The 18572-nt window shown below is 43.3% G+C and overlaps 1 protein-coding gene across 2 annotated transcripts; it reads left to right on the top strand.

Moving 5' to 3' along the window:
* Window positions 1–308: 308 nt before the first annotated feature.
* LOC135554504 (pyridoxal-dependent decarboxylase domain-containing protein 1-like) lies at window positions 309–17534 on the top strand. Of its 2 annotated transcripts, none has more exons than XM_064986842.1 (23): window positions 309–471; window positions 1879–1955; window positions 2122–2190; window positions 2333–2413; window positions 2997–3143; window positions 3222–3411; window positions 3565–3633; window positions 6300–6378; window positions 9989–10073; window positions 10178–10226; window positions 10355–10456; window positions 10665–10790; window positions 10898–10948; window positions 12789–12849; window positions 13066–13136; window positions 13211–13316; window positions 13559–13730; window positions 13881–13999; window positions 14148–14269; window positions 14442–14534; window positions 14624–14720; window positions 14802–14900; window positions 15038–17534. In XM_064986842.1, the coding sequence occupies exons 2-23, from the start codon at window positions 1879–1881 to the stop codon at window positions 15337–15339; spliced, it is 2367 nt and encodes a 788-aa protein (XP_064842914.1). In that variant the 5' UTR covers window positions 309–471; the 3' UTR covers window positions 15340–17534. The 2 variants fall into 2 exon arrangements, with proteins under 2 accessions (XP_064842914.1, XP_064842913.1); XM_064986841.1 differs by having other exon boundaries at window positions 2994–3143.
* Window positions 17535–18572: the final 1038 nt, after the last annotated feature.

Below are 18572 nucleotides of genomic sequence, written 5' to 3'. Positions count from 1 at the left end.
TGACTTTTTGGCTGTTTAATTCTCCTTCTGTTTGAATACATCCTACCTTCACTGAAATAATCACTTATGTCTATGATGGACTGGTGCATTATACACTAGATGCCCTGCTTTCATACAAATAGATCATTACTTCAATGAATGGAGGAATTAATTACTATGCTATTTCAAAGTATTACAGGAGCCCAATTTAAAAATCCTGCACTCCACTGCCTGCTAATTAGCTAAGCACCTATCAGCCAATCAAGATACACACAGCACCACATTGGTGGTGAAGCAAGCGTAGCGATACGTCAGCTCTGCCAGCGTGGAATACGGAGCGCCAGTCCAGGAAGTTAAAATTTACGGGAGTTATCGGGATAACGAAGCTGTTCAGCCGTCAATATTATACTATTCCCCACGTCCAAATAGAGTGGATACGCGGCGTATCATTTTCTCAAGCTTTCCAACTGTCTGAAGCCACCGCGTCACAAGGTAAGCACAAACGAGCTGTCAATCTTGGTGTGGTCCAAGTGGTAACGCTAGGCAAACTATGGCTAGCAACGCTAGTTAGGCTAGCAGCACCAACAGCGGTAAGCCCACTGTCATTGCGAAGAATTACGCGGAACTAGATTTATTTCCTTTATTCACTGTGGCATTTAACCCTTGCATGTCCTTGTTTTTTCATGACTTATGTCGTCAATTAAGAAGCTGCCACTTTCCAATCATAAAAGAGCTCATCGTGATGACGATGCTGCTAAATTTATTATGGATGGTCACGGATAACTGACTCACTTGCGCAGTTGCCGCGTTCATAACATCTGTGAACTCTGAAATCTCCGACTTAAGCACCCCCAAGACAACTGAGAACGCGGGGGGGAACGATCTCCGACTGGGAAAATCGTTTTAAACTACAATTCCGATGCTGGTGTTTTAACATGTAGAAAGGTCAATCACCGCTTTCAAGCCGGTTTTCGAAACATGCTGTAATGTCCCTTTTCATATCAGCAATAAATAAAAAATATACACTTACTTTAGCAGTTTTGCACATACCCACAAGATGTGTGCTTCCAGTCGACGAACTACACTTTCCACAGTTACGATTACACACAGATATTTGGAGCATGCCAGATGGCTATTTAGCATATTTCTTCCGTAAACAAGTAATGCAACTTGGAGATATGACTGTGTAGTATTTTCATTTGGTATGGAAAATACGTTCCTTATGTTTCCAAAACCGTACGGCAAGCGATGCGTGTTATAGAGCAAGCGTAAACTCCCCTGGTCAGAACATACATCAGTAGGCAGCCAGATTCATCATGATCAAGGATGTTATTTGTTGCTTAACAGACATTTTACTGAAAGACAAATATTTAGGCAGATCATAAATATATTGAGTGGCACGTTGTAGAAGCAGAAAATCAGGTTTGGTGAAATCAGCCAGGTAATCCAACTCTATTACATAACAGGTGTATCCATAACCACACCCATTATCATTTCAGACAAATTAGGGCCTTGAGGCACCACTGGTAATTAATAGAAGTTATAGTCAGACTGTATTTACTTTCAACGGCTTCTTCAGTCACCTGGAATTGGCAATAACATGAGCTAGACTATGGTAGAGTCTGTTACATCATGCCAATGTCAATATTTGACTAATGTTAACAATTAGATTGTCCTCTGTCTACTATACCTCTGATCCACCTCAATGTGCAGTCCAATAGGTGACAGAGGAGGGTAGAGGGAGGATCAGTGTTAAATATAAGGCTTTAGGGGGAGAGAGAGAACTGAAACATGTGTTTTTAGCTAGCCTCTGGCAATGGCTCTGTCTAACCCTGAGATGGAATGAGGTATCCATCTGCTTTAGTGTCTTTTTGCTCAGTCTCTGACTTCTGACCATAGATGATGGTCGACCCCACACTCGCTGAAATGGGCAAGAACCTCAACGAGGCCATGAAGATCTTGGAGGATGGCCGAAAGTGAGCTTTTATGAATTGGTGTTTGTTCATAAAGATGTATTGACGAGTATTACACTGGCTGTTAATGACACACATCTCTTCGCACATACTGTATGTTAACACAAGTCAGATGCACACACCTGAAGGACTATCTGACTTGTTGGTTTTGTTGTTTGTTTCTCTCCAGGGCATCAGATCCGGATGCAGATAGACGACAGTTCAGCAGGAGTAGTATCCCTGGACCCCTACAGGGGGAGTGAGTACAGTATACCTCTGTTTCTCACTTTCAATCTAGTATCTTTCTGTCTCTCTCTCACACATACACATGTGGATGGTATTTCACAGAAGCAATGAGTTCCCTCAAGCAACGCGTTGTGTGTTTTGTTCCAAACTTCCAGTGGGCAGGATGTGGCCAGTATACTCCAGCTGGTCCAGAATCTCATGCATGAAGATGAGGAGGAAGACAAGCCAAGCCATCGGTAGGTCTGACATTAAAACACCACTACTGAGAGCATATGTCAGTTGGAAGGCCATCTTAGAATTTCATTATCAGTATAATAAGAATTTCCAAGTGAACAAAAATAAGTTGTTGATAATATCAATAAAAAATCTATCCGGTTTATTAAAGTTGCAACAGGGAGACCCCTCCAGAACAGAGGCAGAGAAAAGGTCTATCTGGCCTCTTGGAGACAAGCCCTTTATATTCTAATATGACAGTACCAAGTGTTCTGTAAAAAACAGCCCAAGAGGCTTGTAGGAAGTCAAAATTTGATTTGAAATAAATTGCAGTGACATTGTCAGCTGCTACAGAATCAGACCGTGTTTCACAGAATACAGTAATAATCAGTGTCCTTGTACCTCCAGTCTGGCGTCAATCACTATCAACAGAACCTTGCACAAACAGAACGTGAAAACATATAAATATGCTAAGCATTGTGTTAATCATTTCACTGTATATGAACATTATTATTCTTAAATATTCCCAATACAATCAGTATAATACAGTTTATCAACATCACGTCTTTGTGACCTCACTTGTGCGTGCCGTGTCCCCCCCAGCAGGATGCAGAATGTCGGAGAGCAGGGTCACATGGCGTTGCTAGGACACAGCCTAGCAGCCTACATCTCAGTGCTGGACAGGGAGAGACTCAGGAAGCTGATCACACGCATCGCATCTGACACAACACTCTGGCTCTGCAGACTCTTCAGGTGTGTGGGTCTGTCTGTCGAGTGCATGTGTGTGCTTGTTCCTGGTGCATTGCTAATTGGATTTTGATGTCCTGCCAGGTATGAGAGTGGCTCAGCATACTACCATGAAGATGACAGAGAGGGCCTGCTGAAGGTGTGTCGCCTGGTCATCAACACCCGTTATGAGGACTACTCCACAGAGGGCTACAACGTGCTCAACTCCAGACAGCCTGTCATTTACCAGAGCGCCACCTGCAGGCCTGGCCTGGGACAGCACCTCTGCAGCCAAGTAGGTGTAGAAGCAGGCATAGAAACGCATTGCGTATTCTTACATGAAGACACACAGACAGACCTTTTTGATGTTACTTTAGTGTTATAAGAGCAGATATTTCAGAAGTTATTCAATGTAGATTGACTTTAACAGAAATCCTCTCTTCCTCAGCTGGGTCTGCCTCTGTCCAGCCTGTGCACCGTCCCCTGTAACACCATGTTTGGATCCCAGCACCAAATGGTACATCAGCCTCATTTAGATAGGGCTCATACTTTTGGTAGTGTACATTGTATGTTGACACCTCATACCAAACTGATGGGCATTAATATTGAGTTGGTTCCCCCACTTTGCTACTAAAACAGCCTCTACTCTTCTGGGAAGGCTTTCCATTAGATATTGGAACTTTGCTCTGGGGACTTGCTTCCATTCAGCCACAAGCGCATTAGTGAGGTTGGACTCTGATATTGGGCCTGGCTCGCAGTTGGTGTTCGATGGAGTTGAGGTCAGGGCTCTGTGCAGGCCAGTCAAGTTCTTCCACACCGATCTCGACAAACCATTTCTGTATGGACCTCGCTTTCTGCATGGGGGCATTGTCATGCTGAAACAGGAAAAGGCATTACCCAAACTGTTGGAAGCACAGAATCGTCTAGAATGTCATTGTATAATGTTGCGGTAAGATTTCCCTTCACTGGAACTAAATAGCCCCTGACCAATGTTCCTCCTCCACCAAACTTTACAGTTGGCACTATGCATTGGGGCAGGTAGTGTTCTCCTGGCATCCTCCAACCCCAGATTCGTCCGTCGGGCTTCCAGATGGTGAAGCGTGACTCATCACTCCAGAGAAGGCGGCGAGCTTTACACCACTCCAGTCGACGCTTGGCATTGCGCATGGTGATCTTAGGCTTGTGTGCGGCTGCTCAGCTATGGAAACCCATTTCATGAAGTTCCTGACAAACAGTTATTGTGCTGACATTCCATCCAGAGGCAGTTTGTAACTTGGTCTTGTGTGTTGCAACCGAGGACAGATCATTTTTACGCACTTCAACACTGGTAGTCCCGTTCTGTGAGCTTGTGGGGCCTACCACTCCCCGGCTGAGCTGTTGTTGCTTCTAGACATTTCTACTTCACAATAACAGCACTTACAATTGACTGGGGTAGCTCTAGCAGGGCAGAAATTTGACAAACTGACTTGTTGGAAAGGTGGCATCCCATGACGGTGCCACGTTGAGTCACTGAGCTTGATTTTATACACCTGCCAGCAAAAATGGCCTAATCCACTAGTTTGAAGGGGTGTCCACATTCTTTGTGTGTGTGTGTATGTATATATACATGCGTGTGTGTGTGTGTGTATTTATATCTACTCAGCAAAAAAAGAAACGTCCTCTCACTGTCAACTGTTTATTTTCAGCAAACTTAATGTGTAAGTATTTGTATGAACATAACAAGATTCAACAACTGAGACATAAACTGAACAAGTTCACAGACGTGACTAACAGAAATGCAATAATGTGTCCCTGAACAACGGGGGGGTCAAAATCAGTATATGGTGTTGCCACCAGCACCGCAGTACTTAATGCAGCATCTCTTCCTCATGGACGACACCTGATTTTCCAGTTTTTGCTGTGGGATGTTACCCCACTCTTCCACCAAGGCACCTGCAAGTTCCCGGACATTCCTGGGGGGAATGGCCCCAGCCCTCACCCTCCGATCCAACAGGTCCCAGACGTGTTCAATGGGATTGAGATCCGGGCTCTTTGCTGGCCATGGCAGAACACTGACATTCCTGTCTTGCAGGAAATCACACACAGAACGAGCAATATGGCTGGTGGCATTGTCATGCTGGAGGGTCATGTCAGGATGAGCCTGCAGGAAAGGTAAAACATGAAGGAGGAGGATGTCTTCCCTGTAACGTACAGCGTTGAGTTTGCCTGCAATAACAACAAGCTCAGTCCAATGATAATGTGACACACCTCCCCAAACCATGAGGGACCCTCCACCTCCAAATCGGTCCCGCTCCAGAGTACAGGCCTCGGAGTAACACTCATTCCTTCGACGATAAATACAAATCCGACCATCACCTCTGCTGAGACAAAACCGCGACTCGTCAGGGAAGAGCACTTTTTTTCCAGTCCTGTCTGGTCCAGTGACAGTGGGTTTGTGACCATCGGTGACGGTGATGTCTGGTGAGGACTTGCATTACAACAGGCCTACAAGCCCTCAGTCCAGCCTCTCTCACCCTATTGGGAACAGTCTGAGTACTGATGGAGGTGTTGTGTGTTCCTGGTGTAACCAGGGCAGTTGTTGTTGCCGTCCTGTACCTGTCCCGCAGGTGTGATGTTCGGATGTAGCGATTATGTGCAGGTGTTGTTACATGTGGTATGCCACTGTGAGAACGATCAGCTGTCCGTCCTGTAGCGCTGTCTTAGGCGTCTCACAGTACGGACATTGCAATTTATTTTTCTGGCCACATCTGCAGTCCTCATGCCTCCTTGCAGCATGCCTAAGGCACATTGACGCAGATGAGCAGGGACCCTGGGCATCTTTTTTTGTGTTTTTCAAAGTCAGCAGAAAGGCCTCTTTAGTGTCCTGGGTTTTCATAACTGTGACCTTAATTGCCTACCGTCTGTAAGCTGTTAGTGTCTTAACGACTGTTCCACAGGTGCATGTTCATTCATTGTTTATGGTTCATTGAACCAACATGGGAAACGGTATTTAAACAATGAAGATCTGTGAAGTTATTTTGAATTTTACTTTGAAAGACAGGGTCCTGAAAAAGGGACGTTTCTTTTTTTTGTTGCGTTTATGCATTTAGGACACTGGGGTGCCTGTATGTGTACTACCTACCATACTACCCTGATATTTAAATGGAAAACAATATGTCTCCCTGGGTGTTTTGCTGTTTGTAGGACATTGCGTTGCTGGACAAGCTGATTAGAGAGGATGTGGAGACTGGGAAGCTTCCATTGCTGTTGATTGCCAATGCTGGTCAGTGGGGAATTTTATCACCTTTTTAATACAAGAAATGGCTAAGAACACGCATCTACTCTTTAAGTGTTTTATTTTCTCCAAGGTAGTGTACTTATTGAAAAACCTAGCATGGTGACAGTTTTTAAAAATGTCATTTAACCTTTATTTAACTAGTCAAGGCAGTTAAGAACAAATGTATTCTCTACAATGACGGCCTACCAGCTGGGACACAAAGTATGTACAGTGGGGCAAAAAAGTATTGTCAGCCACCAATTGTGCAAGTTCTCCCACTTAAAAAGATGAGAGGCCTGTCATTTTCATCATAGGTACACTTCAACTATGACAGACAAAATGAGAAAAATAAATCAAAAAAATCACATTGTAGGATTTTTTTAATTTATTTGCAAATTATGGTGGAAAATAAGTATTTGGTCAATAAAACGTTTATCTCAATACTTTGTTATATACCCTTTGTTGGCAATGACATAGCTCAAATGTTTTCTGTAAGTCTTCACAAGGTTTTCACACACTGTTGCTGGTATTTTGGCCCATTCCTCCATGCAGATCTCCTCTAGAGCAGTGATGTTTTGGGGCTGTTGCTGGGCAACACAGACTTTCAACTCCCTCCAAATATTTTCTATGGGGTTGAGATCTGGAGACTGGGTAGGCCACTCCAGGACCTTGAAATGCTTCTTGCGAAGCCACTCCTTCATTGCCCGGGCGGTGTGTTTGGGGTCATTGTCATGCTGAAAGACCCAGCCACGTTTCATCTTCAATGCCCTTGCTGATGGAAGGAGGTTTTCACTCAATCTCACGATACATGGCCCCATTTATTCTTTCCTTTACACGGATCAGTCGTCCTGGTCCCTTTGCAGAAAAACAGCCCCAAAGCATGACGTTTCCACCCCCATGCTTCACAGTAGGTACAGTGCCTTGCGAAAGTATTCGGCCCCCTTGAACTTTGCGACCTTTTGCCACATTTCAGGCTTCAAACATAAAGATATAAAACTGTATTTTTTTTGTGAATAATCAACAACAAGTGAGACACAATCATGAAGTGGAACAACATTTGATATTTCAAACTTTTTTAACAAATCAAAAACTGAAAAATTGTCCGTGCAAAATTATTCAGCCCCTTTACTTTCAGTGCAGCAAACTCTCTCCAGAAGTTCAGTGAGGATCTCTGAATGATCCAATGTTGACCTAAATGACTAAATACAATCCACCTGTGTGTAATCAAGTCTCCGTATAAATGCACCTGCACTGTGATAGTCTCAGAGGTCCATTTAAAAGCGCAGAGAGCATCATGAAGAACAAGGAACACACCAGGCAGGTCCGAGATACTGTTGTGAAGAAGCTTAAAGCCGGATTTGGATACAAAAAGATTTCCCAAGCTTTAAACATCCCAAGGAGCACTGCGCAAGCGATAATATTGAAATGGAAGGAGTATCAGACCACTGCAAATCTACCAAGACCTGACCGTCCCTCTAAACTTTCAGCTCATACAAGGAGAAGACTGATCAGAGATGCAGCCAAGAGGCCCATGATCACACTGGATGAACTGCAGAGATCTACAGCTGAGGTGGGAGACTCTGTCCATAGGACAACAATCAGTCGTATATTGCACAAATCTGGCCTTTATGGAAGAGTGGCAAGAAAGCCATTTCTTAAAGATATCCATAAAAAGTGTTGTTTAAAGTTTGCCACAAGCCACCTGGGAGACACATGTGGAAGAAGGTGCTCTGGTCAGATGAAACCAAAATTGAACTTTTTGGCAACAATGCAAAATGTTATGTTTGGCGTAAAAGCAACACAGCTCATCACCCTGAACACACCATACCCACTGTCAAACATGGTGGTGACAGCATCATGGTTTGGGCCTGCTTTTCTTCAGCAGGGACAGGGAAGATGGTTAAAATTGATGGGAAGATGGATGGAGCCAAATACAGGACCATTCTGGAAGAACCTGATGGAGTCTGCAAAAGACCTGAGACTGGGACGGAGATTTGTCTTCCAACAAGACAATGATCCAAAACATAAAGCAAAATATACAATGGAATGGTTCAAAAATAAACATATCCAGGTGTTAGAATGGCCAAGTCAAAGTCCAGACCTGAATCCAATCGAGAATATGTGGAAAGAACTGAAAACTGCTGTTCACAAATGCTCTCCATCCAACCTCACTGAGCTCGAGCTGTTTTGCAAGGAGGAATGGGAAAAGAATTCAGTCTCTCGATGTGCAAAACTGATAGACACATACCCCAAGCGACTTACAGCTGTAATCGCAGCAAAAGGTGGCGCTACAAAGTATTAACTTCAGGGGGCTGAATAATTTTGCACGCCCAATTTTTCAGTTTTTGATTTGTTAAAAAAGTTTGAAATATCAAATGTTGTTCCACATCATGATTGTGTCCCACTTGTTGTTGATTCTTCACAAACAAATACAGTTTTATATCTTTGTTTGAAGCCTGAAATGTGGCAAAAGGTCGCAAAGTTCAAGGGGGCCGAATATTTTCGCAAGGCACTGTATGGTGTTCTTTGCATGCAACTCAGCATTCTTTGTCCTCCAAACACAACGAGTTATAAAGTTATATTTTGGTTTCATCTGACCATATGACACTCCCAATCTTCTTCTGGATCATCCAAATGCTCTCTAGCAAACTTCAGACGGGCCTGGCCATGTACTGGCTTAAGCAGGGGGACACGTCTGGCACTGCAAGATTTGAATCTCTGGTGGCGTAGTGTGTTACTGATGGTAGGCTTTGTTACTTTGGTCCCAGCTCTCTGCAGGTCATTTGCTAGGTCCCCCCGTGTGGTTCTGGGATTTCTGCTCACCGTTCTTGTGATCATTTTGACCCCACGGGGTGAGATCTTGCGTGGAGCCCCAGATCGAGGGAGATTATCAGTGGTCTTGTATGTCTTCCATTTCCTAATAATTGCTCCCACAGTTGATTTCTTCAAACCAAGCTGCTTACCTATTGCAGATTCAGTCTTCCCAGCCTGGTGCAGGTCTACAATTTTGTTTCTGGAGTCCTTTGACAGCTCTTTGGTCTTGGCCATAGTGGAGTTTGCAGTGTGACTGTTTGAGGTTGTGGACAGGTGCCTTTTATACTGATAACAAGTTCAAACAGGTGCCATTAATACAGGTAACAGGTGGAGGACAGGGGAGCCTCTTAAAGAAGTTACAGGTCTGTGAGAGCCAGATATCTTGCTTGTTTGTAGGTGACCAAATACTTATTTTCCACCATAATTTGCACACAAATTCCTACAATGTGATTTTTCTGGATTTTTTTCTTATTTTGTCTGTCATTGTTGAAGTGTACCTATGATGAAAATGACAGGCCTCATCTTTTTAAGTGGGAGATCTTGCACAATTGGTGGCTGACTAAATACTTTTTTGCCCCACTATGTATGTGTTCACACATCACAACAACGACAATGCAACATGGTAGCAACACACATAGTATTACACTCTAAAGTGAAACAATGTTTACCCCGTGACCAACCAGGATGTTATTGTATGACTTACCTGGTCAAATAAAGGTTAAGTCAACATGTCTATCACTGACATATTGACCAAGACGTACAGCAGAGTGACTCAGAGCGTACTCGCTGCCTGTCTTCCCAGGCACCCCTGGGGCGGGACACACAGACAAGCTGGGCCGTCTAAAGGAGCTGTGTGAACAGTATGGCATGTGGCTCCACATAGAAGGGTGGGTAGCAACATTAAACATACTTGTAATATGTGTTTAATAACCAACCATATTGGAGAGGTTTGTAAATGCTTTATAACTGCTTGGTCTTTTCTGTCTCTCAGGGTCAACTTGGCCACCCTGGCTCTGTGGGAGGTCTCATCCCCCGTTATGGTACGTATAGGATATGCTCTCCCATTCTGTGACCCTCAGAACTCTAAATGAATACACTGTAAGATGCCTGTATAGTACGGTAATGTAATATGTCTACTATGTGTCTTTGCCCCCTCCCGTGTCCCCAGGCAGCCACCAGGAGTGACAGTATGACCCTGACCCTGGGTCCGTGGCTGGGCCTGCCTGCTGTCCCAGCTGTCACCCTCTACAGACACGAGGACCCAGCCCTGGTATGCTTTCTCCTTCCTGTTCTCTTCTTTGGTATCCCCTCTTAACTCTCTCCCTGTCTGTAGCTGTAGGGCCTTTAAACTTGCATCCTTCCTTCCTGCCTCCATGGAAGTTACTAGAGATCTGATATAACTGGATTGGTGAAAGCTATGTGGTGGAATCTTTGGTTTCATCTATCCATTTGAGTTCTCTCTCTCTCTCTCGTCTTAGTCTCTGGCAGCTGGTTTGACCTCCAGTCAGCCAGTAGAGAAGCTGCGTGCCCTGCCTCTCTGGCTCTCCCTGCAGTACCTGGGCCATGATGGGATAGTGGAGAAGATTAGACACGCTGTAGAGCTCGTAAGTACCTTGGGTTAGTAATTACCATGTAGGTTAGCGATCTGTATTAATTTCTATCACCTTAATACTAACAAACTGACCTGTGTTGTATCTCTTTTTGTCTGTAGAGCCAACAGCTTCTGGAGAAACTGAAGACTCTGGCTTCCATAAAGACTTCAGTAGGTCCACAACTTGCTGTTTAACTATCTACTACTATTAATGTGTGTGGAAAGCATTTATGCATTGAGGCTGTTCTAAGCTTTTTATTGTATTTAATAACGCACTATGGGTGTTAACGAAGGCACTATAAAGCCATTACACATAGGTGAGTCATATGATGAAGGCCCTTAACTTAAGTAAAAGCTCATATATTTTAAGATACGATAACTTAAGAAAACAATCATAAGATCACACTCAACTCGAACACACATTTATAAAGATGCGGGCGTCTGACGTCTGTTTTGTCATCAGGATGAGCTTGACTCTGAGATCTCTTTCGTCGATGCTTTGACTATGGTAAAGAAACAGCACTGAGCCTCGCTAACAGAGACCTCTGTCATACTGTCGCTAAACAAAGACCTTGTTCACAGGCATCAGCTCTGAGCAGATGGTGACCTTTATATAATGTGAAACAGAGTGTGAATATGATTGGCACATGTAGACGATATAGAGATCCTTGGAACAGTGCAGTAACTGCTGAAGCTGATCTGGTGAACAAGCAGTGTGTGTGGGTCTGGTTACTGTGTTGATGGTGGCTTTGAGTACCGTTTGTTGTAGTGAAGTGTGTGTACTGTAGATAGTGAGCTGTTGGGTTGCCTTGGTTACAGGGTGTGGTGTCTCTCTCTCGGATCCCGCCGATCTCAGGGGGCTCTCTACGGGACTTGCTGGGCTCTCTCATTCTGTCTATTGTAGGTGGGACCAACCCTCTTTTCCCTGCCTGCTGCCCCCTTTCTTTCTCTGTTTCACTCCATACCTGACCATGTTTGTCCACCTGAATGTCCTGAAAGGCATTGTTTGAGACACCTCACAAATCGAGTGCACTCATTTGCTAAAACTGCAATCAGTCCACTCTTGGTTCCTGTCCAATCATCACTACAGGCATGTTTTAGGCACAGCAGAGAATGTCCTGTCCCCCCCCACCACCACGTCTTCACAGAATCCTGATGACTCTAAAGTTTAACTTTGGCCCAGGCGTCATCAGATGGACCTCACTGTGTTTACATAACTTCCCTGTTAGGGTACAACAGTAACAATCCAACATGTCACTTCAACCGGGGTGGCAGGGTAGCCTAGTGGTTAGAGCGTTGGACTAGTAACCGGAAGGTTGCAAGTTCAAATCCCCAAGCTGACAAGGTACACTGTTCCTAGGCCGTCATTGAAAATAAGAATTTGTTCTTAACTGACTTGCCTAGTTAAATAAAGGTTTTTAAAAAAGTCAATCCTGCTATGGGTACTGGGTAGGCACACACTCACCTGTAAAATAAACATTCACATGTAAGACACACACTCACCAGTACATACATACCTTACTGTGAATTGTTAGAGGTGGGGAGAAATTACCAGGAGGAAAGAGTAGTGTCTTTTCTGTGCTGGGATTTTATCCAAAACTAACATTTACCCGACTCAATGATTTATGTACAAAGTATACACAGTACATACAATATAATGGTCAGTTGTGGATTTGTCATATGTTGTAAGAGTTAGTCATGTATATAAAGTCCATGGAAAACACAGACATGTCCATTGTGAATGTAAGTCATAGGCATTGACATTTATGCCCAAACATTTTACTTTTTTTAAAGCTGCATGATTTAACAATCTCCGTGACTGCTCAAGCAGAGGATGTGTGTCACAAACCCAGGCATCTCCATAGCATCACATCACACAGCTTCTCCAGCCCATTCTCACACAGTACACCTGTTTGCATGTTAATGACGACAGTTTTTTTAAAGATCAAAGGTTATGATCCTGGATGTGTGGAACCTCACCTGTGTGTCTCTTACCTTTCCTGTGCTGCAGGTGGAGGATGAGCTCAACTCTCCAGTAGTAGTGTTCAGGTTCTCCCAGGAGACCAGTGCAGGTGAGTGGTTAACATTACTCTTCCTGTTCCAACACATTTTCCTTAACTAACCAGGAACTCTTATTCAGCTGCATCCAACTTACTTTAGATGCAATGTGTGCATTCAAATGATGTAATAATGCATTCAAATGAGTATCATGTAAATGTACTATGGGTTTGAATTTGGCATGTTATATGTAATAGGTCATAATGCTATGCCCTCTTCCCTCTACTCAGAATCCAGTGGTGGTTCTATGGAGGGCTACTTTGCTGGAGAGAGAGAAGTGCTAGATTCCCTCAACAGATGGGTGAGCATTTGTATACATGTGTAATGGGTGAGACCATGTTGGTTGGTTGGTTGATTGATTGTGTCTGCCTGTAGCTGTGTGAGCGGTTGGCACAGCTGGTGCCCGCCAGCGGGGTAGACATAGTGGAGTTGGAGGACGAGGGCACCTGTGTCCGCTTCACCCCTCTTATGACCGCCGCAGGTAACACACACACACACACACGGACACACACACATCATAAAGGCACACACTCACCTGTAAAATAAACATTCACATGTAAGACACACACTCACCTGTTAGACATACCATAATTTGTATTACACACACTCACCTGTACAGTTATTGAAGAACACCTGATCATCATCAGTCAGGCACAACTCTCCTTTTGTTGACCCTTTAGCTGTTGACCTCTGAACTCTGCCCTCTGACCTGTTCCCTCCAAGCCCTGGGGACCCAGAGGTGTGACGTGGATCTGCTGGTGGAGCGGTTGACTGAGCTGGTTCCTGTGCTGAACTGTACGCTGCGTCTCAGACTGGACTTCAGAGAGGAGGTGTACCGCCACTCTGCCCTCAGTTACATAGAGGACCTCAACTGGCCTGGCCTGGGAGCCGTCAGGTAGGAATATACTGTTATTCATTCAGTATTATCATTAGTAGCTTTGTAATTACCATTTTACCATGCCATTTCATAGTAAATACCTGGTCATTTCTGTACAGTAAAATGATGTACAACTTGTCCACAAAATGATTGTGTGTATCCACTCAGGTATGAGCCGAGGATTGAGGAGCTGAACGACAGTAAGAGACAGCTGGAGGTGGAGAAGATCAACAGTGAGCTGCTGGTGAAACTAGGGGAACTGGATGCAGACATCATCTTCTCCACCGGTCAGTACTGTGCCTGTCCACAGCACAGAGCTCCTTTTATCACATCTGACACTCAAGGTTTCATTCTTTCCCTCAATTCAAGGAATGATTCAGACCTGGTTCTGATTCTGCCTGCTTTACCTCCTAACTTCTTTCCCTCCATCCTCAGGCCTGGAGTTCGGACCCGAGAAGGACTGCATATTTATTGGCATGGCAACAGAGGACCTAGACGTGGCAGAGCTAGTGGATACGATAGCCGCCCTGGGGAGGGACATAGAGGAGAACGGCAGGGTAACGCTATCTCCTTCTACTCTGTTTACCTACAGTCTGTCACTTCCTCCAACATGGCTGGTACTTCCAGATTATATAGATTTTTGATGATAAAATGTAATAATCTATGCAATACTACAATTGCATTGATTGAGTTGTAAATGACTTTTCTTCTGTCCCATCTTGTCACTAGCTATTAGAGAACATGACAGAGGTGGTGAGGAAAGGCATCCAGGAGGCAGAGCTCCAGCTCCAAAAAGACAATCAGGACAAACTCATGGAGGAGGTGTGTGTGTGACATTAATCAATGCTCTGTATACATGCACATTTTATGGACTGATTTGTATTTTAAAAAATGCATCATCTCCCTCTCAGGGTTTGTTGAGACAGATTCCTCTGGTCGGCTCCGTGTTGAACTGGTTCTCTCCGTTCCAGAGCACTGTGAAGGGCAGAACCTTTAACCTGGCTGCAGGTACATAACTGTGTGTGTGTGTGTGTGGTTGCTCCTGTACATCTGCATTCCGATGGTATATTAAGTGACTGTTTCCCATAGGTTCCCTGGACTCCACAGAGCCCACCTACTCCATGAAAGCCCAGACAGGTGGGCTGGCGTCGCCAGAAACCCCTACCTCCTCTGCCAAGAGACTGCTAGGTATGGTCTCACAGAATCTATAGATGGGATATTCTTGTTCTTTCGCAGTCATTCTCTTTTAAAATCAAGGGACATATTTTATTTATAAAAAATACTGGAAATCTTAGACTACTGTTCTCTTTTTCCTCCACTTGCAGGACAGAGGCTGTTCCGGCGCGAGGGTGCAGGTGGTTCTGACTCCCACAGTGAGACCAGCTCCGTGGGCCAGGGTGAGGATCTCTCCAGGGAGAGGTTCCCACAACCCACCATACCCACCCCACCTTCCCCTGTCCCAGACGAGGCGGTTTCCGTGGTCCCTGAGAGCCCAGAGACCCCCCAGAGACCCCCCACGCAGGAGAACGGTGAGGTGGGTACACAGGAAGGGGAAGAGGAGGAGAGAGCGCCTGAGGGCCAGGAGGCACCAGTAGAGGAGGCACCAGTGGAGGAGACAGGCAGATAGGACAGCCCCCAGAGCAGGGTTATTTGAAACCAGCTCTGAAAGGTTCCAGGCCAGTCCAGCAGGTGTTGCAGAGCAGGGATTCATTCCATTCTCAAATAATTCTCCCTTGCATCTTTTCTTGACAACTGTTATACATCTAAAGGGACTGGAAACTGTGGTGAGAGATAATTAGACAGCGATGGCTTCACTTAGCCTACCAGAAGGGTAGGGAGTGCTTTTGTCATTTTATCTCTATTCTTTCTTTCCAGTCCCTTGATGACTGGGAGAGGTCAAGGACAAAGGGAAGGAACCAGGATTTCAGAATGGAATCCAGCCTTAGTCTCTAGGGTTGTGTCTGAGGACTCAATCATTGTGGGTTAATAAATAACTATGTAGGAGTAGGACCTAAGAACTCCAGTCAAGCAGGAACTACACCTGAGGCAGGGAGTCAAAGGTGAAGGGTCGTCTGAGGACTTCCTGGTTCATGGCCTCCACTACTTCAGTCGGTCTCGTCATGGCCCGGAGGTATAACAGCTTATATGCAAGCCAAGTAACGTGACTAACACTGGAAATAAAACCATTTTATTTTGTATGTAATGTATGCACACCTATTTCTATCCACTCAATCACCATCATGATCAGTAAAACCAGATCTATATAGAGGGAAATGTAGTAGAAAAATGAAAGCATACTGTGATATGAATTGAACGAGAGAATACACACACCCACCTGCTTCTGTGCACTACCCCAATAGACCCTCCACGGTTTGTCAAACACCCTCCTATTAATTTTTGCACATACTTCAGTCTGATTGGTGGATGGTTTTTTTACAATATAAATGTATGTTTTTAATAATATGACCAATGGGCCTAACATTTCCTTACGTTCACAAGCAAAGTCTTGCTTTACATGCATTCTGAGGATTTCTTTTATTTTTTGCCAAAAAATATAGTGGCTGTAAGTTATGTTGACGTTTCCTGTGAGAAAGACATACTGTAGCTATTATAATGCCTAGACTGATGATAGCATATCTGCAGGTTAAAGTATTTGGTTTTGATGCAGGGTTTAAAAATATATATTCCATTTGTTCTGTCCATTATTGTTACTGCACTACCTTATGTAATGTTGCACATAGTATGTGTTAATCAACCTTTTTCAATGCATTTTTTAATTCTCAAAATAAGTCTAATTTGTTGCAATAACTAGTTTGATGAATTTATGATTCCTAACTTGAAATGATACAACTATTTCTGTCCTGCTTCCATTACAATCTCTTTGATTTCGCATACCTTTTCTCTAAGCCCTTTGTCAAGGATCCAGTTTTATGTTCCTTCCATACAATTAGCTTCTCTCTTTTGAAGACATCTAGAGAATTGAACTATTCCTGACCTACAGCTCTAAGGGGGTTTACGACATGTTTTGTACACAGTTGTAATTATTGAAATGATAGGTGTTACATTCTCGTTGTCCAATCATATTTCTGCTATGTAGTCATACAAATTGTGAGAACTTTAATGACCTAGGGTGTCAGTAGACTATTGACATTACAATGACTTTCAAATGTGATTAATCATTTGCTTATAAAACTGCTTTTGTATCCACTGTACAACACTGTCCCGTTAGACATTTTTATATCCAAAGCAAACAGAATGGAATGAGCTTATACTTAAGAAAAACTTAATTACGGATGTGCACTTAACTTGAAAATACAACTGTAATTGTTGTCTTCTGAATTGATACTATAAAGATGATCTTGGTTCACTGTACGTACTCTGATATACAACAAATGGAAATTATATCTGTTTAATGTCGTAAGGCTTTGTTATTATGTCTTTATCACCTTACTTTATTGAGGACATTGTTTTCATGTTCATTAAACATGTCTGTACATGTTACTTTTTATTCTGCTCCTAATCATCAATTCTGGTGCAATAATCTGCTCATAGCGAAGAGAAAAATAACTGATATTTAATGTTGAACTGGGAGTGTTATTTTTGATACACCATTAATTTAGTTTTCTGAAGTGAAAATATTTAATAGATTAATGTTTTAAGGACATAGGTGGTTGAAGTACTTACTGCACTAATCTCATTGAAGTTCAATGCCTGTTTCTCAAAGATGTCTGAAAAAAACACTGGTCAAATGTAATTTCATGGGATGGAAAGAGGGATGTATTGAGGAATCCAATCACCTTTATTAAAACATGATATAAAACAGTTTTGTGTCATCAATCATTTGCAGGGACTCTTGAATTTTACAAGTCAAAGGTGTTAATCAAATTGTTAGTTACCAGTAATTCCACAGTCATTGAAATCCTGATTTAGTACCAATGTCAGGTTGATGTGTTTATCCCTGTCAGAAATAACCAATAGAATCAGTATGGGGAATTTAAGAACCCAAATACACACTGCAATGCTCACACTTTTTCCTGAATTTTATTTCGCCCTGCTTTCGTTGATGCGCCGTTTTGTGCTGCTGGACATTGTCTTCCCCTAGTGGCAAAATTAGTACTTTGCACCAAGGCCTCAACTGAACCTCAGCAGTGTCCATACAGAACCAAATTATAAACGCAACATGCCGTGTTGGTCCCATGTTTCATGAGCTGAAATAAAAGATCCCACAAATGATCCATACGCATAAAAAGCTTAACTCTCAAGTTGTGTACACAACATTTATTTACATCCGTTAGTGGGTATTTCTCATTTGCCAAGCTAATCCAGCCACTTGACATATCAAGATGTATGAGTATTTCTGTCTGTATTAAAGCCCTTTTGTTGGGAAAAACTCATTCTGGTTGGCTTGGCCTGGCTCCCCAGTCACGTTAAATCCATAGATTAGGGCCTAACGAATGTATTTCAATTGACTGATTTCCTTCTATGAACAGTAACTCAGTAAACACGTTGAATTTGTTGCATGTTGAGTTTATTTTTTTCAGTATGGTTAACGTTTATTTCAATGGGAATGAAAATGAACTAAACTTGCATATGTTTACTTATGTGAAAAGGACTGCAATGCCGTTAGCTACCCACTGTCTGTCAATAGAGAAGGCCTACACTGTGGAAATAACTCAAACTCAGACAGGCCTATACAAAAATATCAAATGATAGTTTGTTGCAGATGCACTTCCTAGATTTTTGCGCGATATGTTAATTTGAGGTAATTCAATTTAAATTTAAACAGGATACGTGTGTTCTGTAAATAATTATTTTCAGTGTTCAGACTGGCCTTTGAGCGTCTCGTGCAACGTTTGCCGA

This window comes from Oncorhynchus masou, chromosome 14, assembly GCF_036934945.1.
Source record: "Oncorhynchus masou masou isolate Uvic2021 chromosome 14, UVic_Omas_1.1, whole genome shotgun sequence".
Taxonomy (NCBI): domain Eukaryota; kingdom Metazoa; phylum Chordata; class Actinopteri; order Salmoniformes; family Salmonidae; genus Oncorhynchus; species Oncorhynchus masou.
This window is presented reverse-complemented; position numbering and strand designations above follow the sequence as displayed.

Excerpts from the sequence above, each read along its gene's own strand:
- LOC135554504 (XM_064986841.1), top strand. The coding sequence starts at position 1,879 with ATGATGGTCGACCCCACACTCGCTGAAATGGGCAAGAACCTCAACGAG. Across the intron at positions 10,949-12,788 it reads TGGCTTCCATAAAGACTTCA|GTGGAGGATGAGCTCAACTC; the intron begins GTAGGTCCACAA and ends CCTGTGCTGCAG. Across the intron at positions 13,317-13,558 it reads CCCTCTTATGACCGCCGCAG|CCCTGGGGACCCAGAGGTGT; the intron begins GTAACACACACA and ends GTTCCCTCCAAG.